This window comes from Bubalus bubalis, chromosome 2 (genome assembly GCF_019923935.1).
Source record: "Bubalus bubalis isolate 160015118507 breed Murrah chromosome 2, NDDB_SH_1, whole genome shotgun sequence".
NCBI classification, from domain to species: Eukaryota; Metazoa; Chordata; class Mammalia; order Artiodactyla; family Bovidae; genus Bubalus; species Bubalus bubalis.
The window spans coordinates 123462838-123487809 of NC_059158.1; the positions used below are offsets into that span (position 1 = coordinate 123462838).

General features: G+C 50.6%; 2 protein-coding genes across 2 annotated transcripts in view; one reads left to right on the forward strand and one right to left on the reverse strand.

Moving 5' to 3' along the window:
- The first annotated feature begins 3211 nt into the window (after positions 1 to 3211).
- TMEM37 (transmembrane protein 37) lies at positions 3212 to 9332 on the forward strand. The gene is made up of 2 exons (XM_006057167.3): positions 3212 to 3354; positions 8369 to 9332. The coding sequence occupies exons 1-2, from the start codon at positions 3334 to 3336 to the stop codon at positions 8948 to 8950; spliced, it is 603 nt and encodes a 200-aa protein (XP_006057229.2). The 5' UTR covers positions 3212 to 3333; the 3' UTR covers positions 8951 to 9332.
- A 2406-nt stretch (positions 9333 to 11738) lies between these two features.
- Positions 11739 to 24972, reverse strand: part of SCTR (secretin receptor) — a 67636-nt gene continuing 54402 nt past the window's right edge. The window contains exons 9-13 of the mRNA XM_006057168.3: positions 24430 to 24499; positions 20944 to 21035; positions 18925 to 19051; positions 13250 to 13291; positions 11739 to 12145 (exon numbers count right to left, since the gene is read on the reverse strand). Of these exons, the coding sequence (XP_006057230.1) occupies positions 11996 to 12145; positions 13250 to 13291; positions 18925 to 19051; positions 20944 to 21035; positions 24430 to 24499 (481 nt within the window). The 3' untranslated portion in view covers positions 11739 to 11995. The remainder of the gene's footprint in view (positions 12146 to 13249; positions 13292 to 18924; positions 19052 to 20943; positions 21036 to 24429; positions 24500 to 24972) is intronic.

The window sequence follows — 24972 nt, forward strand, 5'->3', positions numbered from 1 at the left end:
AGCATGGAGTCTTAATCACTGGACCATCAGTGAAGAACCTGGGCTTTCTTATGACCATAAAATGATTGGAAGGGGACCATCACTTCCTCATTATTATCCTTTAGTCATTTCTGCTTCTCCAGAGATCTTGCTGACAAGACATGTCACTCTAATTTCCACTGATTCAAGACTTTCTATTCTTACCAAAAAAGCATAACAGGCAGCATACACACAAATGTGCCTGATCACACACAGAATCTTAGCAAGCACAAAGTGGGCTATAGGTTAAGGGATTTGACAAGGTGTCTTAGGCAGTACTGGAATCAGATGAACAGGGAGAAGGGGGTGGGAGCATTAAGTGAAAATACCCTTGGGTAAACTCAAGATAGGGGCTTCCCTGGTGGCTCAGATGGTAAAGAATCCGCCTGCAATGTAGGAGACCTGGGTTCCATCCCTGGGTTGGGAAGATCCCCTGGAGAAGGGAATGGCTACCCACTCCAGTATTCTTTCCTGGAGAATTCCATGGACAGAGGACCCTGGCAGGCTGCAGCCCATGGAGGTCACAAAGAGATGGACACAACTCAGTGAATGAACAACAACTAAAAACGTGAGTGAAGTCACTAGGGGCTACCTGCCTGTGTGAATGAGCCAAATCATTTAATTCACCATACTTAGTTAAGGGGCTTCCCTGGTGGCTCAGATGGTAAAGCGTCTGCCTGCAATGCGGGAGATCTGGGTTAGATCCCTGGGTCGGGAAGATCCCCTGGAGAAGGAAATGGCAACCCACTCCAGTACTCTTGCCTGGAAAATTCCATGGAGGAGCCTGGTAGGCTACAGTCCATGGGATCGCAAAGAGTCGGACACAACTGAGCGACTTCACTTCACTCAGTTAAGGAGAAAGGAGATCTTGTCTTACCTTAAGGAGAAACCCCCTCCCTGTTTATCAACACACACCTTTCTACAACTGAGAAGGGAGGGGAAGGTCTTAGTGGGAATTTACCCTTTTGGGGGTGGGGACTTGAGAACTCTAGCCTTGTCAAGAGTCCAGGAAAAACAATGAGTTTTGTTTTGTCCTGTTTGCTGTTTTCTTTTAATACTTTTTTGACCACCACCTGGCATGCGGGATCTTAATTCCCCAACCAGGGATCCATGCCCACTGCGATGGAAGTGCAGAGTCTTAACCACTGCACCACCAGGGAAATCCTTGTCATTTGCCTTTTTGATGGTCTCTGAGGCAGCAAGGTGACTTCCCAGGTAGTGCTAGTGGTAAAGAACCCACCTGCCAATGCAGGAGACAAAAGAAATGCAGGTTCCATCCCTGGGTCAGGAAGATCCCTGGGTCAGGAAGATCCCTCGGAGGAAGGCATGGCAACCCACTCCAGTATTCTTGCCTGGAGAATCCCATGCAGAGGAGCCTGGTGGGCTACAGTCCATAGGGTCACAAAGAGTCAGACATGACTAAAGCAATTTAGCATGCACGCAGGAGGTGGCAAGGAAGCAGGCAGGGTTGTACATTCTCCCTTTGGAAGGGAGGGGGTATTAGGGTTAGGGTTGTACAAATCCCTTTGGGGGAGACAAAAGTGACACAGGAAAGACTGCCCTGAAGATTCCACTATTTTCACACTTAACTGAGGGCCTGGCAAGACTCTGACCTTTCATGAATATTATCTCATTTATTAACCGTGGCTCAGAAATTCTTGCTCCTTGGAAGAAAAGCTATGAAAAACCTAGACAGCATATTAAAAATCAGAGACATCATTTTACCAACAACAGTCTGTTGTCAAAGCTATGGTTTTTCCAATAGTCACGTTCAGGTGTGAGAGTTGGACCACGAAGAAGGCTGAGTGCCAAAGAATTGATGCTTTCAGATTGTGGTGCTGGAGAAAACTCTTGAGAGTTCCTTGGACACCAAAGAGATCAAACCAGTCAATCCTAAAGGAAAGAAAAGTGAAAGTGAAGTCGTTCAGTCCTGTCCAACTCTTTGTAACCTCATGAACCATATCCCACCAGACTACTCTGTCCATGGGATTTTCCAGGCAAGAATACTGGAGTGGGTTGCCAATTTTCTTCTCCAGGGCATCTTCCCGACCCAGGGATGGAACCCAGGTCTGCTGCATTGTAGGCAGACGCTTTACCGTCTGAGCCACCAGGGAAGTCCAAATACTAAAGGAAATCAACCCTAAATATTCATTAGAAGGACTGATGAGGAAGCTCCAATGATTTGACCATCTGATGAGAAAAGCCGACTCACTGGAAAAGACCCTGATGCTAAGAAAGATTGAAGGTAGAAGGAGGCGGCGACAGAGGATGAGGTGGTTGGATGGAGTCATCGACTCAATGGACATGAGTTTGAGCAAACTCTGGGAGGTGGTGATGGACAGGGAAGCCTGCCGTGCTGCAGTCCGTCCAGTCTCAAAGAATCAAACACAACTTAGCGACTGAATAACAGACACAAAAACAAGAGCCCAGGATCACACAATACAAGGTGCTGGAAGCCGCAAAGCCCAGGCGGGCGCTGCGGTCTAGACGCCTCTGCCTCCCCTGACGCTCAGGTGGACACGCTGGGGCGGAATCCGGTCCTGGGTCGCTGGCCTTCCACCTGCGCTGTCCTGGCCGTTGGGAAATCGGTGCCGGGCGCACAGCAGTCCTCAGAGCGAGGGAATAACTCCAGGCCTGGACTTCGCGGGTCCGCAGCCCCAGCCTACGCTTCTTGGCCGTGTCCTGGCCTCCCACACCTCCCCGGTGGCTCCTTCCCGCGGCCCTGCTGATTCAGCGTCCACCCAGGGGCCCCGGGGGTTGGGGGTGAGAAGCCCCGCCAGCAGCTTGCTGATACCCAGGGCCCCTCCCCGCCCCTCCTTCTCCTCCCCGCCCCTCCCTCTCCTCCCCATCCCCCGTCTCCTCGCCGCCCCTCCCTCTCCGCCCTGTCCCCCTTCTCCTCGCCGCCCCTCCCTCTCCTCGCCGCCCCTCCCTCTTCTCCCCGTCCCCCTTCTCCTCGCCGCCCCGCCCTCTCCTCGCCGCCCCGCCCTCTCCTCGCCGCCCCTCCCTCTCCGCCCCGTCCCCCGTCTCTTCGCCGCCCCTCCCTCTCCTCGCCGCCCCTCCCTCTCCTCGCCGCCCCTCCCTCTCCTCCCCGTCCCGCGTCTCCTCACCGCCCCTCCCTCTCCTCGCCGCCCCTCCTTCTCCTCGCCGCCCCTCCCCTCCCCTCCCTTCCCCGCTCCGCCCTTCTCCCGCCCCGCCCTCCGACCCACCCTGCGCCCCTGAGAAGAAATTGCCAAGCCGCGAGGGTCTGCCTCAGCAGATCTGCGCTAGGGATCGTGGAGGCAGCTGGCGGGAGTTCGCGAAGAGCCCGGGTGCAGGATGACAGCCCTCGGCGTTCAGGTGAGCGAGCGGCCGCGGTGAGAGCGGTAGGAGTGCCCTGCCAGGGTCCGGGGGATAGTCAGGAAGCTACCTCGGACCACTGTTCCACCCCAGCACTGTTCTGTGGCTCGGTCTTGTCGCTTGAGTCCTTCGCACACCCGAGGCTCCCAAAAGTCTCGGGGTCGGGGGGTTGTCTTACTTCTCTTTGGGGTCCTCTGTTTCCATCGGTTAGGTTTAACAGAAGGGTCCCTCTTAAAAGGGGGCGCTTTTGGGGCGGAGGATAGAAGGAATCCACTTGTAGAGTGAGGTTCGCTCCTCAGAGGAGGCATGTCTCGGGAAGCCAGAACTTTCCTGAACCCAGGCCAAGAATACCATCTCCCCTCCGCAAAATTGACTTTTGGGGGGACGGGGATGGGGGTGGATTCGCTGGGACGCGCGGAAACCTGGAAACAGACTGTAGTGAGGTGAGGGGCCGGCATTGCAGAGATGAGGTTTCTCAGTGATGCGAGGCGTTTGCTGGAGAACCTGCCCGTCTCCCTTCGCCCCTCCGGAGTACAATTCTCCTACCCGGCAGCCGAGCCTCCATAGCGGACGCGTCCCGCCGGCTCGCGTCCCGACCTGATGGTCCTGGCGGTCAGAGCCCCGCAAACTCAGCCCGCGAGCGCTCAGAGCGCCACAGCACTGACCCACAGAGCTCCGCCTAGTTTACAGATGCGGAGACTGAGGCTCAGGTGAAGTGACCTGGCGGTGGCGGCCAGCTCAGCCCCAGAAGCGAGTGAGAGCCAGACTTGGCCCGAACAGGATTTCTCCACCCACAAGCCGCCCGCAAACCTCCTGCGGCTGGGATTCAGCAGCCCGAGAGCGGGATGCAGCTAGTTACTCCCTACTGTTCTGGGCATAATCTGAAGTCCCGACCGGTCTGCCTCCGGACCTTCTGCGTGGAGGGTGGGATCTGGTGTGGTCCTGCCTCGAAGAGCCGGCGGCCCAGCTGGGGAGAGAATTTGCAAACAGGATTTAGATGGGTCCGGGGAAGTGAGTGCTAAATTAGAAACTGCGACAGGATTAAGGGCTGGGGGAGAGCTTGCCGGGCTAGGAGGGGCAGGAAGACTGGTAGCCAGGTTGAAGGACTTGATTTTTAGCGAAGGATGGAGAAGGGGGTAAGGGGGTGGGCGGAAAAGATGAAGTTAAAACCCTGGAGCGCTACTGTCGGCGGGCGGGGGGGCGGGGCGGGGTTGGGGGCGCGGGCTGTGCTTGAAGATAGTCGCTGACACTTTGGAGCACTTAAAACTGAACCACAGGCCTGGGACTGTTCTATGCAGTTGCGGTGTTCAGAACTCGGTTCAGCTCCACCACGAGGGCAGGAGGCAGGACTAAATAACTTGTCAAAGAGCTAAAAACCAAGCAGACTGGCTCCTGTACCTCTCTGACCAGTGTCCTGGGGTCATGCTGGCGTGAATGGGCTTACTGTTTAGGAAGCTGTAGAAGGGATTTTCTGTGTGGCTCAGTGGTAAAAAGAAAAAAAAAAAAAAAAAATCCACCTGCCCATCAGGAGACCCAGGTTGATCCCCGGGTGGGGGAAGCTCCTCCTCCGGAGGAAATGGCAACCCATTCCAGTACTCTTGCCTAGAGAATCACAGGGACAGAGGAGCCTGGCTACAATCAGTGAGGTCCCAAAGAGTGGGACTAGACTCAGTGGCTGAGCACAGACGGGATTTCCAGCTGATGAGGAGAAGGGCCTGACCTGGCCTTGGGCTAAGTGAGCAGTCGGGGGTTGGGGCAAATAAGGAGGGAGGGGTAATGTGGAGAATGAGTAGTGAGCAGCCCAGAGTGTCTACTTAGGGGTTGATGGAATCAGATGGGGTCCTGAGTTGTAGAGGAAGACAGGATCTTGGCAGTGGACTCAGCAGCCCAAGAGTGTCAAGTGACACTGTTCTACAGGTCACTAGAAATCATTCAGGGAGCTGGATGAAAAGGGGAAATGCCTCTTCCTTTTTTTTTTTTTTTTAGTGGAGGAAGTCCAGGCCCTGAGACTAAAGTGACTTGCCCAAGGTCACAGAGCTGGTCAGGGCAGTATCAGGGACAGGGCTCAACTGCCCTCATCCTGGGAGGTCCACAAACCTTCCACTGACCATGCTGAGGCTCAACTGCCCTCCAGGAGAGGATTTCAGGCCTTGGATGGCTCAAAGCTCAGGTGTGGGGGGCAGTGGTAGGGAATGAGGACTCAAAATACCTTATTATTCCTAATATTAGGACTAGCTGTGTAAATCAGGACTGCTCATGTGCCAAGCATCTTTATATACATAATCTCATTTAATCCTTGGGAGTTTTATTGGTGTCAGAGTTTGAATGATGCCCTACATTGGGATGGGAGGGGGAAAATGACCTGATGTCAGCTGTCTTTCTGAATGTCTGAGGGCCTGGAGATTAAAGTCCAGTCTGTGCCCAGGACAGGTGGGGCTGAGCGCAGGACGGCATGTGCTTTTTCTCCAGACAGTTTGATGTCCAAGGTCAAAAGGCCTCTGGGTGCTGTATTCTTGTGACTTGTTGCCTGCGTCTGGGGTTTTCCCATCCTACAAACTTAACAACCTCTAGGGGTGTTATAACCTCGTGAGGTGCCTTCGTGGCTGTGCTTTCCTGCAGCGGTCACTAACCCCTACAGAATGTAGATGAGAAACAAGAGTCAAGGGGGCTAAGAAACCTTGTTGTGAAGACAAACACCTTTGTGGTTTGTAATCAGCGGTTTCAAAGCTCCCTTGGTTTTCCTAGCAGTAGAGCTAAATTTTCTATTGAAATCCAGTACAGACTCAGATTCCCAGTGGCTCTGGCAGGAAAAAGAGATCTGATGGGTTGAAGTGAGGGGCCCCCTCCCCCTGCTAAGAGACAAGGAGACATGGTTTGAGAACCACAGCCTAGACTCCCTCCTGAATGCTCTTTACAGCACACCAGGCTGCCTTTATGTCTGGATCTGCATTGGTGTCCTTGGGTGTCCCTCAGTCCCCTCAACTCCTTTTCCTCACCATCATACTGAGCCCCTCACACGATGGCCCAAGTCAGTATTTATTGGTAGCATGCATCCCCACCCCGACCCCCGCACATGATACAGCTGTTGAGCCGCTATGCCAGGCTTTACTGTGACGTAGGTCAATGCTCTAGGGCAGGTCCCTTGGCCTCTGTGACAGTTGCCATCTTTGCATACCCCCCATGAAGTTTCCTACTCCACCAGACTAGTTTGTTCCTTTTTTTTTTTTTTTAATGAAAAAGCAGCTATTTCTTCTTTTTTTTAAGTGGTGGCGAGCCTAGAGGCTACTCTTGATCGCGGTGCCCAGGCATCTCATTGCAGTAACTTCTCTTGTGGAGCACGGGCTCTAGGCTTAATTGTGGCACTTGGGCTTAGTTCTTCTTGCATGTGGAACTGTCCAAGACCAGGGATTGAATGCTTGTCCCTTGCATTGGCAAGCAGATTCTTATCCACTGTACCACCAGGAAAGTCCAGACTCGGGTTTAAGGGTGAGATGGGATCCTAACTTAGGCAGAAGTGCTGAAAGCAAACAGGATTCTTTCCTGTATCCCTGGGGCTGCTAAGGTGGGCAGGTTAGCAGGCAGCCTGGTGTTCCTGCTGGGGCTCTGACCACAGGGTCTCCCTGGAGCGTGGCCTTGTTTTCTGCCCCTCACTGAGGGGGTGGCCCAGGCAGCCTCCGTTTGCACGTGGGTAGGGCTGACCCTAGAGTCCCCTTTTGGTTGGTTTCCCTAGCAGTGATCATCACGCTAGTTTTGAGTTTTTGCTTTGCTTACCTCCCAAACCAAGGTGTAACCTGGGCTGCTTCCACACTCACTGTAAAGGACATAATTTAGGACTGGGCAGGAGATGGTTTAAAGGGAGCTTCGGGTGAAAGTGGCAGTGGTTGCAAACTTGACGTTCATTTATCTCATGGCTCTTGAGCACAGTGCCAGGTGCTAGGGAAAGGCCCTGACCTCCTGGAGACCTCAGTCTCCGAGTGAGACAGTCAATAACACACAACCACTATTCAGACAGAAATAGGTAACTCTCCAGAACGGTTCCTCTGAGAGTGACCAGAGGGAGTCCCTTCTGCGTTGGGTGGTTACAGAGGCGGTGTTCAGTCGAGATATGAAGAATGGAGAAAGGGGGGCAGCCAGAAGAGCCTTTCAAGTAGAAGAGCCAGTAGGTGAGGAAGAAAGTTCTAGGTTTGTCCTTGGCATGGGAAGAGGGCCGTGTGCCTGAACAGGGTGGTGGAGAGGATGCTCTGGGAGGGCTTGTGGGCCATCTAAGGCCTGCTACTCTTTGAAGCATTCCTTTTGCTTCTGGGTTGGGGGACCATGACTGGAGGGTGCCCCAGGGTTGTAACAAGAGACACCTCACTGGGCGCTTGGCCCAGGTTGCCAGGAGAGAGGACAGTGCACTTTTCAGGGCTGAAACCAGAGACTGAAGGGGAGCCCCAGGGACTCCCCTTCCAACCCCAGAAGCTGCTGGAACACTTAGTGGTGGCATGTTCTGGGCGGGGTACAGGCTAAGCCAGAATGAAGGGTAAAGTGCAAACCTCACTGAGCACCTGGGTCCTGGCAAGTTCAGAAGGTACAGATTTGGATGAAACTAGGGGAGACCAGGAGCCAGGGGAGGAAACCATCACTGATGTGCTAGTAACTCTGTGTAGTGTTCTTGTTTTGCATATAAAGAAACCAAGGCTGCCTGCTGGCTCAAGGTCACAACAGCCAGGTCAAACAGGTTTTCTGACTTCAGAACGGGCTAAAGAGTATAGACAGACAAATGGAACTTGGGCTTTTTATTCATTATAAAATCATTAAAGAAAGGGCAGGGAACTCTTTGCCTGATAAATAACTGGATCCACAGACAATGCTTAGAGGTCTTGAATGGAGGGTGGGCCGGGAACAGGCAGGATGGGAGAAGGGTTCCAGTGGCAGTGGGAATCTGAACCGCATGTTGTGGGTCCTCCCTGAAGAGACTGGTGGGGTGTGGCAGGGGGCCCTCCCTGACATGTTGCCCCACGCTGTCTTCCAGGCACAGAGGCTGCTGGGCCAAAGGAGGCCCCACCGGTCCTTCTTTGAGTCCTTCACCCGAACCCTCATCATCCTGTGTACGTCCCTGGCTGTGGTCCTCTCCTCCATCTCCATCTGCGATGGCGAATGGCTCCTGGCAGATGACCGCCTCTTCGGACTGTGGCGCTTCTGCACTGCCTCCAACCAGACGGAGTTGCACTGCCTCCGAGACCTGAGTCAGACCTGGGTGGCCTCGGGCATGGTTGTGGCCCGCATCGTGGCCACCTTGGCTGTGGTGGTCGCCATCTTTGGCCTGGAGTTTCTCATAGTGTCCCAGGTGTGCGAGGACTCCCTCGCTTGGCGGAAGTGGGCTATGGGCTCCACCCTCCTACTCATCTCATTCATTCTCTCCTTTGGGGGCCTCCTGAGCTTCCTGGTCCTTCTCAGGAGCCAGGTCACGCTCTTGGGCCTCACCCTGATGTTCTGGAGCAACTTCACAGCTTCCTTCCTTCTCTTCCTGAATGGTATCAGTGGCCTGCACATCAACAGCATCACCCACATCAACAACAGCAGGCATCCCTGGGGCCTGCCTACAAAAGTTTAGGACCTCCTCCAAGGACATCAAGTTACCAGAAAGCCTGCCTATGAAGGGACTTTTCCAGATTTCCCTGGTGATCCAGTGGTTAAGACTCTCTGGGCTTCCAATGCAGGGGACACAGGTTAGATCCCTGGTTGGGGAACTGAGTCCCACATGCCGTGCACTGCGAGGGGCGGAAAAGATGAGACTTTTCTAATTCCAGCATGTGACATTCAAATTGATGCCTCTTGGCCTTGGTGTGTTTGGGCCAGTGGCCCAGGGGTCTTTGCAGCCGGTCTGCAGCCCAGAGGTCAGGTGGGAGCCTCCATGCCACCAGCTGCACCAGTTTATCCACAGCCATGTTATATAGGATGTTGATTTTACAAGAATAAACATATTTTAAAACCTTTACTTGAACCCTTCCTGGGATGGGAATAGACTGGGAAGCAGCTCAGGTCACTGGTGCCCAGGCCGGCTGCACAGGGAAGCACAGTTCACACCTGTTTTATTGACCCTGCTGGGATGTGGGCTGTAGGGTCCCTGGGCCTCCTGGGAGACTAAGAGTGAATCATCCTTCCAGCAAAGGGTGTCCAATTAGTGCCTAAGACTTTCTACCACCAGCTTAAAGGGCCTTTGCATTTTCCCTGCTTTAGCTTTGGTCATGCCAGGGAAGCAGAGTTCAGGATTGCTTGCATATAGTAGGCTTTCAAACCATTTGACTTTATTTGAACCCTGCCCTTTAAGGGTGCCTCAAAATCCCAGGATAACCCCCTGCTTCCAGCAGCTGGCTGTCCCTCTGAGGACTCTCCTTGTGAGTACTGCCTGAAGCCCTTCCAGGAGAGCTGCCTAACTTATAATATGTCCTCTTGATGTAGGGACTTCCCCGATGGCTCAAGCAGTAAAGAATCCACCTGCCAATGCAGGAGACTTGATCCCTGGGTTGGGAAGATCTCCTGAAGGAGGAAATGGTAAACCACTCCAGTATTCTTGCCTGGAAAATCCTCATGGACAGAGGAGCCTGGTGGCTACAGTCCATGGTGTTGCAAAGAGTTGGACACAACTGAGCACGTGATGAATGGATCTCTGACATAGCATATGCATCCATCTTTGGTCAGGGCCAGATAGCCTCAGAGTACCATTTTTGATCCTAGAACACACTCCAGAGAGCACGTATCTGGACTCCACGGGGTACAGGGAACTGGCCAAACCTTGGATAATGATTAACAACCAGGCTAGATACAGGGGCCTGCAGGTGAGGGAGACAGGAACCAATGAAGATTTCCACCCTTGCTGGCCGCTTTATATTTTTGTGCATTAAATTGCCCCCTTTTCAGTCCCTTTTCTGCCCAGTAGGTGGGGTTATTTCCCCCCCCCCCCCCACACACCCTCAGCCTATTTCATTCTATACTAGCCCCGTGCCCCTCCCTGACCTGATGAGCTCAGGCCTTCCCTGGTTCATTCTGGCCTCATGAGGTTTGGGTTTCTGCCTGCCAGGTCCTCTTTCTGGGTGCCTATACCTCGTGATTTTTTTTTTTTTTTTAACTTTTCTTGATTCAAAGATGCACAGAGTTCATGGGGGTCTCTGGAGAAAGTTATATCAACCATACAGGCTGACATGTATTCTTAGCCCTGGAAAATGGGCAAGCTGGCCTTTTCACCCTAGGGGCGGTCTATGAGGTGAGAGAGGGTGACCTCCTTGTCTGCAGGGGTGAGATGCAGAAGTTGGGGGCCAGGGCCACTTGTCCAGGTCACCCAAAGCCAGGACTAGAGCTGGGCCCACCCACCAGCAAGATGCCCTTCCCTCTACTCTGGGGGGAGGGGTCGCCTCTTATCCTGTCCCGAATGCTTTCCCTGAGCACTGCTTTCCCTGAGCACGTAGGCAGTGCTTTGTAAAAAGGTTCAAATATTCAGTCCTTTAATCTTCACATGTCCAGCAGAGAAGGAGTGCTGATATGCGAGGGAACTGAGATCCAGACAGTTAAGGATAAGATGAAAATTCCCAGTAGGACAGGGAGACAGGCCCCCATTCATCCCGACCTGGGAGCAGGGAAGACAGACAGCCTTGGAGTGAGCCTGGGGATTTAAAATCAAAAGTCCCGCACTAAGCTTCCACTTCCAGCTGGGTATCTTGATCAAGTCACAGGACCTTGGTGAACCAGTTTCTCTTCTGCCCCATTTGCTGCAGTACTACAGATAACTGAGGGCTTCCCTCATAGCTAAGTCGGTAAAGAATCTGCCTGCAATGCAAGAGACCTGGGTTCGATCCCTGGGTCGGGAAGATCCTCGAGAAGGAAATGGCAACCCACTTCAGTATTCTTGCCTGGAGAATCCCAGGGACAGAGGAGCCTGATGGGCTACTGTTCATGGGGTCACAAGAGTCAGACATGACTTAGTGTCTAAACCACCAGCACCACAGATAACTGAAAGCAGGAATAACAGGGTGCCTCATCCCTTGTTAGGGTCATTAAAAGGTTCCCTGTAACTTCATCGAGTTGTCTTGAAGGCCCTGGGGTAAGCGCTGGATGGGTGAATTGCAATGAGGGCTGGGGAGGGTCCACTCAAGTCCAAGGGCAATTTCTCTGGTTCACTGGTTATTGTTGTTGAGTTGCTAAATCATGTCTGATTCTTTATGACCCCATGGACTGCAGCACGCCAGGCTTCATTATTCTTCACTATCTTCCGGTTCACTGGGCTTCTAAGCTTATTCCTGAAAACTGGAGCAGGGAGGTCAGGGAAGCCCCCTTCTCCAGAAAGTAGCAAGGGACAGCATCCTCCACCTTGTGTCTCAAGGACAAGAAGACTGACAAATACCAAGTCTCATCCCAGTTACCATTTATTCCCCTGCCCTCTCCTGGGACCCCTGAACTACTCTTTCCAGGAAACTCAACAGATCTGAATCCCAGGCCCTTTTGCTGTCCCAGGCCCCATCAGTTCTGAGGAATCATCACCACAACCCCACCCCAAGGCCAGGAGGAGGGGTGTAATAGTCACTGGAGAGACCACACGGCATCCGGCAGAAAGGCAGGCTCTCCTACTGCAGCGGTCAGCCCTCAGGACCTAGGGTGACCAGCCTCAGATGACACTGGTCCTATGGGTGGCCCGACTCTGCTCCGAGGGGCTGGCCTTGATGCCGTTGCTGAAGGAGGAGCTGGGGGCCACGGGCCGCAATGGGAGCTCACGGAGGTGCCACTGCCGCCACTTCTTCTGAACTTCCAGCTGCACCTGCCCCCGGAGACCAGGAGTCAGTCAGGAGGGAAGGGCGATCTTTGCCCGAGTCCTGCTTTTTCCACTGGGGCCTCAGCACAGGCTCTGACACTCCTGCCCGGAGGGCATGCCTTCCCCTCCACTCAGAGTTACCATTTTCAGCCCTGACATCCATAGATACTGAGGGGCCCCTTTCCCTTGGGACCTTTCACCAGCAACCTCAGCAAACCTATCCTGAAGAAGGGGCCTGTGATCATTCCACAATCTCCAGATGGTCACCTGGGACAACTGGACACGTCCACATGAAGCCACTCTAGCTCAGAACTCATCTAGGGACCAGGGGGCTACTCTTTGGAATTTCCTTCTCAACCCCCAGCTGCAGCAGCAAAGCATTTGGGGCTAGGTTTGATGCTTGACTTTTGGAAAAATATCAGAGGCTACTCCCATTCAAGTGGGGTGAACCAGATGATTGACAGTCACAGGAAGGGTTTATTTGCATGCAGTACCATGTTCAACTAATGTCAACTGCCCGGCCTCTGTGCCAGGAGCCTCCTGATCCGACCCAGATGCTCTGGGCAAGCTCAGAGACTGAAAGTTAAATGTGCAGCTCCCCCAACCCTGCTCAGCAGTCACACTCTTTGGAGGTCTCTGAGGACGGAGGGGCAGATGTTTCACCTGAGTTACTCTCTTTACAGATGGGAAGCCTGAGGCCCAGATCAGGGCAGTGACCGAGGTCACTCATCAGGCAACCAGCAGTCAGCAGCCTCTGTTAGGGTTGGGGTGCCTGCACTTTCCATTTCCTGAATTTGCTGGAGGGTTAGAATCACCTGGAGTGCTTGTTAAAACATTCTCAGCCTCCAGCCCAGACCTAAGGGATGCATTTTTGCCTGTTTAGAAACAAGGTAGGACCCAGCAGTTGTTTTAACGAGGCCTCTGGGTGATTCTGTTGCTCCCGTTAAGTGAGCTCAGACTCCTGGAAGACAGATTTTGAGCCAGGAGGCCCTGGTCTCCCCCACCCACACCATACCCCGCTCCCTGCCACCCTTTCCAGGTGGCCCTTCTGAACCACAATCCAATGACAAGGGAGCTCCCCAGGCAGCAGAGCAACCCTAGAACACTCACCTCCCCATTGAGGAAGCAGTAGAGGATGGCCACCACCAGGCCCTGTGGAGGAAGCAGGGGCAACGGGATTGGTGCGGGGCTCCAGCATTCGGCCTCCTAGTCCCCTGGGGTCCTTTCATCACCAGCCCCAGGCTCACTTCTCCCCATGACTATTCCAGAGCCTTCCCACATCTCTGCTACCCCAGAGGGAATAGGGGCTTCCTCTTCTGGCCTTGCAGTGCACCCAGCTGTGCTGGCATCACCCACACAGACTGAGACTCTTGGGGGCAAAAATGACCCCGGGTCCAGGGAGTTGCCCTGCGCCAGGGTGGTGTCAGTTACATTAAATGCTGCTGCTGCTAAGTCACTTCAGTCGTGTCCGACTCTGTGCAACCCCATAGACAGCAGCAGCCCACCAGGCTCTGCCATCCCTGGGATTCTCCAGGCAAGAACACTGGAGTGGGTTGCCATTTCCTTCTCCAAGGCAGAAAAGTGAAAAGTGAAGTAACTCAGTCATGTCCGACTCTTAGTGACCCTATGGACTGCAGCCTACCAGGCTCCTCCGTCCATGGGATTTTCCAGGCAAGAGTACTGGAGTGGGTTGCCATTGCCTTCTCCGTTACATTGAATAGAGGCTGCTAACTCAACCTCGGTGACCAGGCAGGTCATGGGAATTAGTAAGGTGGGCCATCTGGGAGAAGCAGGGAGCGGTGGCATGTGAGACTTGTCCATCCCGCCCAGAGCTCTGCTCTGACCACACAGTCACACATTTGTCTTTCTATCTGAGTAGCTATCCCTGTTTAAACCTCTCCAGATTTCCAGCTGGTACTGCAAACGAGCCCACCTAGGCCCAGGGGTTCACATGGCTGCTCCACCTGCTCAGCTCCAGGCAGGATGGGCGTGCCTCAGTGCCACCAAGCCCTGCTTCTCCTGGAAGGCCTCCCTTATTAATTCCAGTGACCTGCCTGGTCCCTGCGGCTGAGTTAGCAACTTCTGCTTAATGCAACTGAAGTCTGAGCAGAGCTCAAGTGCAGGTCTCAGCCAGTGAACAGGAGGCCTGACTCCCCACTCACATCTCCAAGGTCAGAGGCCTCAGGGCTACGTTTGCTTTTAAGTTCCTTGGTGGGCTGGGCATCGTGCCTATCAGGACCCTCCCTCTCCAGCATCCGGACTCCTCTTTTCCCAATGGGATCCCCAGAATCCTGGCATGGAGCCCCCCAGGCAGGGACTCCAGGTTGAGATGCGGGATTTGAGGCCTAAGTCTTGTATGGAACAATGAGCTTTGAACAGGGTCTAGCAGTCTGGATGTCCAGCTCACCTAAGGACCCTCGAAGGCCATCCTGCCCTTCCTAACAGGCTCTGCCCTCAGGCCTCCTCGGCTGGTGAGCACCCTGCCCCACAGAGGCCTGGGTGCCACAGCCCTGACTACAGGTAGCCCAACCCCTCCTCCCAGTGCCAACCAGGCCTGCTCCTGGCTACTTAAGACATGGACGGGACTCCAAAGAGGGATGAACCGGCCCGTTTACAGTGGGTTTCATACACGGAACTGCTCTGGGATCCCGACATTCTAACAAGAGTTTTAGAGATAAATAGGAAGGATCTGCTCTGGAGTCTCAGACATGGATGATGTCACACAAAATGGGGACTATGGGGGTGGGGCAGGAACATGTACTCAGGGCAGCGGTTTCCGTTTGGCTGCACACAAGGATCACTGGGGAGCTCTGGCCCAGGTGCACTGTGTGCCCCAAATCCGAATGCCTGGGGTGGGACCAGCAGCAGCTCTGAAAGAGCCCCAGATGGTTCAAATGGGCATCAATAACTAGGAGTTGCTGTCAGAGAGTGTGAAAGGCAGGCTTTGCAATAAGCCAGAGCTGGATTTGGGCCACAGCGTAGCCTATGTAATCGTGGCCTCTGGGTTCCAGGTGCTTCACTTAATTATTGCCAGAGCTCTGGAAGGTAGGCAGGGAGGATCCCTGCTTCCAGGTGAGGGACTTGAGTCACAGATTTTGGTGGGCCTGGAGCTGGAGGTCAGGCTGCTGCCCCTCACTGGACCAGGGTTGCCTGGCATCAGAGATGCTGAGACACAGTCTCTCTGTTCAAGTGAGGGCAGGAGCCCTGGGTGAGGGCAGGTTAGATGTGCCCCAGGTAAGTAGAAGGTGGCCTCCCACAGCCAACAAGTTTAGGAAATGCCAGTTTTATACAGTCATTAAAAATGCAGTCTCTGAAGAATTTTAGTGAGCTGGAAAAATGTTCATGATGGAATGATAGAGAATTAAATATAACAAGGAGGGTTAAAAAACCATACATCATGATCTCAATTACATGTGTGTAAGTGTGTGTACATGTCTTCTTGGATAGAAAGGAGACTTAGAAGTAAACACACCATTTTAACAGAGGTTATTACATTGGGTTATAAGAGTTTGGATGAATTTGCCTTTCTATTTTAACTTCTCCTTACTTCCAAATTTTCCTCAGTAAGCAAGTATTTCTATAATTAGGAGGAACTGACTCTGCAACCCCATGGACTGTAGCCTGTTGGGCTCCTCTGTCCATGGGATTCTCCAGGCAACACTGTTAGAGTGGGTAGCCATTCCCTTCTTCAGGAGATTGTCCCAACTCAGGGAACGACCCCAGATCTACTGTACTACAGGCGGATTTTTTACTGTCAGCCACCAGGGAAGCCCCTAATAAACGTCAGTCTTTAGAAATATATGACGGTGATAATGGTATTGTGGTTCTGCGTGTGTCCTTTAAGTTCTTGTCTTTCAGAAAGTATATACTAAAATGTTTACATTTGAAATAACATGATGGCTTGAGTTTGCTTAAAATGATGAGAGATGGGGAGTGGATGGAGCTGAAATAGGACAGGTCACAGAAGGGTAAGGGCTATATGCAGGTTCATTATATTGCTCATTTGACTTCTGTATGTGGAAAAAATTTCCATAATACAGAATTTAAAAAATATTTATTATATCACTATATATGTATAAAATATAATAAAATGATATATATGTTTGTATTTGAACAATGGTTCTTTTTTTTAAAAAAAAACACCCTTAAAGATCATTTTTTTTCTTTGTAAACATTCCTATGGGCTGGAATAAAGCACAAGCTGGAATCAAGATTTCCGGGAAAAACATCAATAACCTCAGATACACAGATGACACCACCCTTTTGGCAGAAAGCGAAGAAGAACTAAACAGCCTCTTGATGAAAGTGAAAGCGGAGAGTTTAAAAGCTGGCTTAAAACTCAATATTCAGAAAACTGAAATCATGGCATCCTGTCCCATCATTTCATGGCAAATAGATGGGGAAACAATGGAAACAGTGACAGACTTTATTTTGGGGGGATCCAAAATCACTGCAGGTGGTAACGCAGCCATGAAATTAAAAGACGCTTGCTCCTTGGAAAAAAAGCTATAACCAACCTAGACAGCATATTAAAAAGCATAGACATTACTTTTCCAACAAAGGTCCATCTGATAGTCAAAGCTATGGTTTTTCCAGTAGTCATGTATGGATGTGCGAGTTGGACTCTAAAGAAAGCTGAGCACCGAAGAATTGATGCTTTTGAACTGTGGTGTTGGAGAAGACTCTTGAGAGTCCCTTGGACTGCAAGGAGATCCAACCAGTCAATCCTAAAGGAAATCAGTCCTGAATTTTCATTGGACTGATGCTGAAGCTGAAATTCTAAGACATTGGCCACCTGATACGAAGAACTGACTCATTTGAAAAGACCCTGATGCTGGAAAAGGTTGAAGCAGGAGGGGAAGGGAATGACAGAGGATGAGATGGTTGGATGGCATCACCGACTCAATAGACATGAGTCTGAGTAAGCTCTGGGAGTTGGTGATGGACAGGGAAGCCTGGCATGCTGCAGTCCGTAGGGTCACAAATAGTCAGACATGACTGAGCGACTGAACTGAACTGAACTGAACTAAAACATTCCTATGGGAACATTTAGGAAAGTGCTTTTGGTTTTCTGTTAATAAGCACGTCCCCAGAGAGGAGCCAAATGGCCTTCCATTGGGTGTAGTCTGCAGCCCTAGCCACAAGCCTAGTTCCAGAGACAGGAAGTCCTCATCTATGCAGTCCTGGGTCTCCAGGTTCTCATCGGGGTCACTACCCACTTCTGTCAGCTGGGTCAAGACCTTCCACCCATCTTTGGACAGCCCCGCCCACCTGATAAAAAGGGCCATGGTGAGCCCAACCTTCCCCCATGTTACACGGAAACTTCCTGATCCAGAGAAAAAGCTCATGGATTATACACAGAGACTAGGTCTCCAGGGGTCTGGGGTGCCGGCGAGAGTCTTGGGCAGAGAAGAGGCTCAGAAGAGTGCAGCGGGACAGCCCTGGGGTGGGGTCTGCAGGCATGGGTTAGGGCCAGACCGCACTCAGGAATGCGTTCCCAGTGATGTGTCTTCCCTGGAAACTGAGCAGGACAGGGGGAGATGACCCTGGGCACACCCTGTCCCGAACAGAACTCCAGGAATGAGGGAGGCACCCAGCCTCACCCTGAGGTCAAGGCCTTCCCAGGTGAGGAAGTCTCTGTGGATGGTCTGTGTGTTGATGACAAGCTGGCTTCTTCAGGAAAACCCACTGGGAGAGATTTCTCTCAGGCCCCAAAACTATAATCCTAGGTTTTCCCTGGGAACCAGGCTGCTTACATCTAAGTCTTGAAACAGAGTGTGTTTCTGTCTCTGCTTTGGCTACTGGGAAGCTCCAGACCAAAATTTATGACACACTTCTCCCCTCTTTAGAGAACTTCATCAAATTTGTTTCTGTGTATGAACTCAATTTTGGTTTTATTTCCTTTATTCACTGATCCCTCATCTGCTTATTTTTTGTCCTTTGTATGTTTTCTCTGAAAGCTACATCATATTATTTTTGGAAGGAGATAGTTATGAGTAAATAAACAAATAACATTGTGAAGTTTGGGATTCATGTTAAAAGTCCCTTCTGACCAAATAGGTTTACTATATTTTTTAACTACACTATCTTGTTGAATTAGTAGGTATGTCGTTTCTCCTCTCCCCTTTTTTCCCTTTTTTTAAAGTTGGTTTTTATTTTTAGTAAATTGTATATGTAATTTGTTTCAGAGAGTCAAATGTCTCTTGTCACCAAAACAAAAAGAAAGCAAAGAAAAAAAACAGTAGCCTCCTGACCTCCTTGCCCCCGTTTCCTGTTCCTCAAACTTGGAACTCTCCTGACTGATTCTGTATAATGTGCTGATGTGGTTACTTCTGGATTTTTCAGCTTGGGGCGTTTTATGGACTTCCCAGTGTGCAGATGAGGATATTCTTCTACACAGCCTTCCACCCCACCCTCCTCTTCCGCTATGCTCATCTTCTTGCCCCCTCCACTCCGTGATGGCTCAGCTCAAGCCCTCAGTGCTTGCATTGTCTCTAACTACCGAGAGCTGTGTGATCTAGTGCACCAGGGTTACATTCCCTTCTGTCCTCCCTGGAGTCAGCCTCTCTCTCCTGAGTTGCATCTCCCACCCCCATATGACACGTGACTGGTGGGGAACTTGGGACCCACTGAGGGTCACACAGCACAGTGAGGTCCTGCCCGTGCCTCTCTTGGGTCTCTGCCAGATGAGGCACTCCTCTGCCTTTGGGAAGATCTGGGTTTTGGCCTCTCTAAAGAGAAAGAATGGCTCCTTTCACCTTAAAGTTGCAGTCCCTGTAGCTTACCTGGAATGAGCCAAGGGCCAATTCAAAAAACAGCTGGATCTCCATGGCATCCTCGGGGGAGAAGGCGAAGATGATGTAGTGGATTCCGAAGAGGGGGATCAGCAGGAGGGTGGACTTGGCCAGACGCCTGGGGACAGAGAGGCACTGCAGTCTCGGGCAACCCCACACCCACAAGCACCCCCATCTTGTCTGACTGCAGGAGGCTCTGCCACCGTGTCTCCACTGCTTGTTTGTTTAACTTTCATTTTGGAAAATCTCCAGCTCCCACATACCCAGTACCTGGATTCAATACTTATCAGTCCATGGCCACCCTTCAAACTCTTGGATTATGCAACCTTATCAGTAAAATGCTTTGAACCCATAGCCACAGGAATAATGCTATAACATATGTGCATATGTTACTATTAAGATATCACACACTGTCTAACATATTATTAGCAAAGCCACCATTCTCATTTGTTGGATAATGAATATCTGTAAGGAGAAGCTCTTTTGTTTTCTTCCCAGGGTAGGTTGCCAAATTTAGCAAACAAAAATACAGGATGCCCAGTTCAATTTGAATTTCAGATAAACAACAGATAGTTTTGTGTGTGTGTGTGTATGTAGGTACCAAAAAAAACTATTAGCTATTTATCCAAGCCTTGGATTAAACTGGGCATCCTGTATTCTATCTGGCAACTTTATTCTTGATCCCCAGCATGACCCTACTTCAGAGTCACTGCTCTGAAGATACCATAGGAAAATCTGTCACCAAGTCATCCATGCCTCTGCCAGATTCTGAGAACCCAGAACATCACAGAGAAAGCCTCTGGTGGACACTGATTTATCTTTAACATTTGTCATGGGCTGAACTGTATCCCCCTCCCCACAAAAAAAATTTTAAGTTGAAGCTCTAACTAACCCCTATTACCTCAGAATGTGACTGTATATGCAGATAGGGACTATGAAGAGGTGATTAAGTTTAAATGAGGCCATCAGGGTGGGACTGTAGTCTAATCAACTGGTGTACTTTTAAGAAGAGATATGGGGATTGCACATGTATAGAGAAAAGGTCATGTGAGGACCCATCAAGAAAGTGGCTGTATACAAGCCAAGGAGTGAGGCCTCCAGAGAATTCAAATCTGCCAACACCTTATTCCTAGGCTTCTAGCCTCCAGAATAGTGAGGAATTAAGTTTCTCTTATTTAAGTCAGCCACTTAAGTCACCTCTTTAGTGGTGTCTTGCTATGGTAGCCTAAGCAGACTAATACATCATCTTTCTTGACCATCTCAAAGGTTTTAAAGTATTTTTGAATCACATTATCTTGAAAATCTGGTGAAGGTATAGTGAAAGCTGGAAAATACACAGTCGACCCTTGGCACCCATGGGGATTGGCTCCAGACCCTCTGCAGACAATGAAATCCTTGGATGCTCAAGTCGCTTATATGAAATGGGGTATTTGCTTAAATCTATGCACATGCCCCCATATATTTAAATAATCTCTGCTGCTGCTGCTGCGTCACTTCAGTCGTGTCCGACTCTGTGCGACCCCAGAGACGGTAGCCCACCAGGCTCCCCTATCCCTGGGATTCTCCAGGCAAGAACACTGGAGTAGGTAGATTACTTATAATACCTCATACAATGAAAATGTTTTGATTTGGATTTTTTCCCCCAAATATTTGCAATCTGCAATCCAAGGTTGGTTGAATCCTTGGACGCAAAAAGCACAGATAAGGAGAGCCACTGTCCCCATAAAAACTTGAATTTGGGCCCTTGACTCCCTAGCCTTGTCCCAAGGATGAGATATCTGCCTACAGGGGTCCTGCTTAGATTTCTTTTCTCCCCATCTCCAGGGCAGTTCTATGCAGAGGAAAGGACCCACTCCTTCTTCCCTCCACCCCACTGTAAACTCCCCGGGATGAGGTCCCAGTTCTTCCTCCTCCTCTACCTCTATAGTGTCGAGCACCAGCTGGGTAAACAGTAGGTGTTCCATAAGTGCCTGCTGACTGACTGAGTGCCTGTCTTTGCCTTCCACTTACTTATAATGGTTCACTTCATTTCCTCTTGTTTCTTGAGTTCTAAGTTTTCTCATCAGGATTCTTAGAATGTTTATAAAAAGGATGAAATTAATCTGTAAAACACAAGACAGAGGTGAGGCTAAAGATGATCTGCTGTCCGGCCACCTCTCCTGGCTCCAGCCCCAGGCAGGGAAGGCAGTGTAGCCACAGCAAGACGGCACGTCACACCCTCCAGCACACCCAGTCCTGGAGAAGCACACTGTCTTCCATGGCTCAGCCTCCACTCCTGGGCTGCAGGAGCTCTGAGGTCTGCTCAGTCGCAGGGTGGCTCACTCACAATTGGAATGTTTTGGAATCTTATTCAAATGCAGGCCTGAGATCCAGCATTTCTAGCAAGCTCCAGGGAATGAATGCCAAAGCTGGGCCTTGGACTACGCCCAAGTAGCAAAGGCTTTACAAGCAGAGGTTCTCAAAGTTTAAGGTGCAGATTGCTGGGCTCCGCCCCCAACAGTTATGGTTTAATTTGCTTTTTCTTTCTTTCTTTTATCTGCAGCTTGCAGAATCTTGGTTTCCCCACCAGGGACCAGGCCCTCGGCAGTGAAGGCTCAGAGTCCTAACCACTGGACCACAGGGGAATTTGCATTCTTAACAAGGTCCCCAGTGAAGCTGCCAGTTTAGGGACCACATTTCGAGAACCACTGCTTCAGAGACTTACAGTCGCTCTGCAGCTCAATCACCAGCTCCAGGAAGCCTTCTTGATCACCTCCTTTTCCTGATTTATTGTAGTTAGGGATGATGCTACTTGTAAGGGCACTTGAAATACTTGCAGGGGCCAAGGGCAGCATCTGTGTGTGTCCATTAACTGCCAATTCAATCCTGCCTTTCTAAAGGACAGGGACCAGAGTCTGTTGCTTTTGGCATCATTTGCTCCACTCCAGTAGTGCCCAGTGCCAGCCACACTACGAGGTTGTCCATATAGCACCCTCTCTCCTCCCCTCACCCACCAGCTCCAGAATCATTTTGCAGAAGCAGGGATCAGTGGAACTGACTGAGTGGGCACCCTCATTGTTCAGACAAGTAGCCTGGCGGCCTAGGGCCACTTGCCAGAAGACACAGGATTAGTGGCGTGTCTAGGACCCCAGCTCAGCATCCCTGGTCAGGACACTTCTCAGCTCACTCTTTGTGGATCTTGCTCTAAGCTGTACTTGGTATAAACTAACAAAGGCTCTTTTATTTTTTGCCTTTGAGTTGTATTTAATAGGAAGCATTTGAAAGCAAAAGGGAAAATTTTAACTATCCCAAGAATGAATCTTAAACAGTGGAATTCTGGGTCCCGTGACAGGCTGGAAGAGAGATACTTGGCATCAGGAGTGCCCCCTCCCCCACCAATATCCTCAATCACTAGAGAGACCACAGTCTCGTGAAATCAGCCTGGGCCCTGGGGCTCTCCTGGGCTGGCCTGTCAAAGTCCCAGAATTATAGTAAGGAAACTGGCTCAGTATTTAGCAGCTATAGCACAGCAGTTGATCAAATAATTTCAAGTGACATTGGAAAGTTTACATCTACTGCTAAGGGAAAAAAAACAAACCAGGACACAAAACTATAATACGCATTTTGAAAAAGTACATGCACTCAAAGAAAATTACAGGACAGAAAAGCACAGCATCATAATGTCCATCTAGGTGCTACAAATATGGGTGATTTTAGTCCCTTTTTAAAAATACATTTTGTATTTTTGCATTTTTATATGAATTCTATTACTATTATTTTAGAAGTGAGAATATATTTTGATTTAACATAAAACAAGCACATTCTTTGTATAACATAATTAGTGATAGAACAGTCAATATTTTTATGCCATATTATTATGCTAATAAAAAATGTTCAGACATTATTTACATGTGACAAGCTGACAAAAAACCAACTTTTGATAAATAATAGCAGATTTCAGTATACAGTTTTCAGTGTATTAAGACTGTAATAGGAAATGAAAGCCTAATATCCTTCACTATCCCTTAAAGTTTAATTTAGTCAGATTAGAAAACACTATGCTAAAGTTGGCCTAATCAAAATTAATCTAAATCAAATTATTTATTTATTAACATAAAGTGACTTTGGGTAGCAATGTATCAGGGCAGCAAAAATAAAGTTGTGTTTAAAGCACTAGACACCCTCTGTACTGGTGATAACTGTGCATTACGACCATATCAGACACTACGTTTCTAACCCTAACTCCTACCCTGAGTGGTTACAAATTAATGAATGACCTTCACACCCTCTAAGAGAAGCAGAAATAGGGAAAAGTCATTATGCTCTCCTGAGCTACTGAGTGGCCTATCATGGCTGCTACTCAGATTTCTCTACAATTTCTAGCTCTCCTGTTTTGAGTTGAGATAATAGGGAGGATGGTGTAAAATTCTACTCTTTTTCATTTGTTTGTTTTTTGGCCACACCATGCAGCATGCAGGATATTAGGTTCCTCGACCAGGGATTGAACCCATGACCCTTGCATTCGGAGCGCCAAGTCTTAACCACTGGACCACAAGGGAAGTCCCAAATTTTACTATTTTTTCCCCCCCCAATTCTACTATTTTTGAAAAAAAAAAAGGAAAGTGGTTATGGGATGGCCCCTTCAACCAGCCACACAAGGCAAGCCAGCCAGCTAGTGGAAGAGGGGGCTGTTGCCCAGTCTAACCCTCCTGTGAGCCTAGTAAGGGCACTTTCTATCACCTGGTTCTGTAGTCTTGGCGTCCCTCTGAGACTGTGCACATTACTTAGGAAAAGGGCTGCCCCAGGGCGCCCCAGCCATGGATCTTCCTTATCCTTAGCCACACCCACAGGCTCAGCTACAGGGCTCTGTACTGCAGAGCAGAAGCCTAGTGCCCAGGCCCCTCCCCAGGACAAGGAGAGCCTGAACCTCTGCTATTGGTATTTTTTAAAAGGCTCCCAGGTTGACAGGAGAGCAAAGGTGGAGACACCCTGAACTGCTCTGTCTAAGAGTCACTCCTGAATCTCGCCCCTGGGGCCAACCCTTCAAGCCTGCCCTCCCGCCCTGTCATATCACCATAGAGGCCAAGACCACAGCAGCCTTGGCTTTCCCCAGGTGCTACCCGCTCCATGATCCTGGCTCAGTGAGTCTGCCCAGTTCAACCACAGAATGCTTTAAAAATGATTAAGATCCAACCATCTGAACCAGTGGAGGCAGAATCTCAAGCCACCTGAGCTAGCCACTCTGGGTAAGGAGCTCTGCTCGGTACACTGAAGCTGCTCCCAGCGGACAAGGCCAAGGCAAGCTTTTGCTCTGGGCTCGCTCTCCTCCCCTCTGGCAGTCTCTGGGGGCAGGGCTCCTAGACCCTCCTGCTGCTGCCCAGCCTCTGGAAACTCTGGTTTATTCCTCCATACACCTGGAGGCAGAAATGCTGGCTTTGCCAAGGCCCTCCACCCTGCAAGCCTGTCACTGTTCTGGTCTCTCCCATTGGAGCCAGATCAGGGGGGCTAGCTACTTACCAGGATGGAGAGGATCACAGGCCCTCGGATGACCCACCAGATAGACGCGTTGGCATTGATGTCCCAGCACCTAGGGAGGGACAGCCAGGTATGACTAGGAGTGGGGAGCTGGGCTGACTAGAAGAGACCTGTTCTCAGAGGTGCCCTTTGCAGAAAGGAGTACGTTGTGGTCCTGCCCCCTGTAGACTGTGGGCTTAACACCCTTAGGACTGACCATCTTCTGCTGCCAAGAGCACCGCCAGGGCTGGGGAGCATCCAGGCTCCAGGCAAGCCCAGTGAGTGTGTAGGGAGCAAAAGCACACAGATCTGAGATGGAAGATTCTGGACCCCAGAGCCAAGTGCATGGTCAAGATCACTGGGGAGCGTGGTGGCCAACAGTAGCCAGGCAGGTGAAGTGTCAAGGAATGAAGTGCCTGGGTGAGTGTCATGTGACCTCAGCCCTGGGGACATCAGGCACAGGGCTGGGAGCATGGGGGACTTGGCAAATAGACAGACTGCGCTTGGTCTAAGGTGGCCACAACTCTGTCCAGCTCATTTTTGCCA

Excerpts from the sequence above, each read along its gene's own strand:
- TMEM37 (XM_006057167.3), top strand. The coding sequence starts at position 3,334 with ATGACAGCCCTCGGCGTTCAG. Across the intron at positions 3,355-8,368 it reads TGACAGCCCTCGGCGTTCAG|GCACAGAGGCTGCTGGGCCA; the intron begins GTGAGCGAGCGG and ends GCTGTCTTCCAG.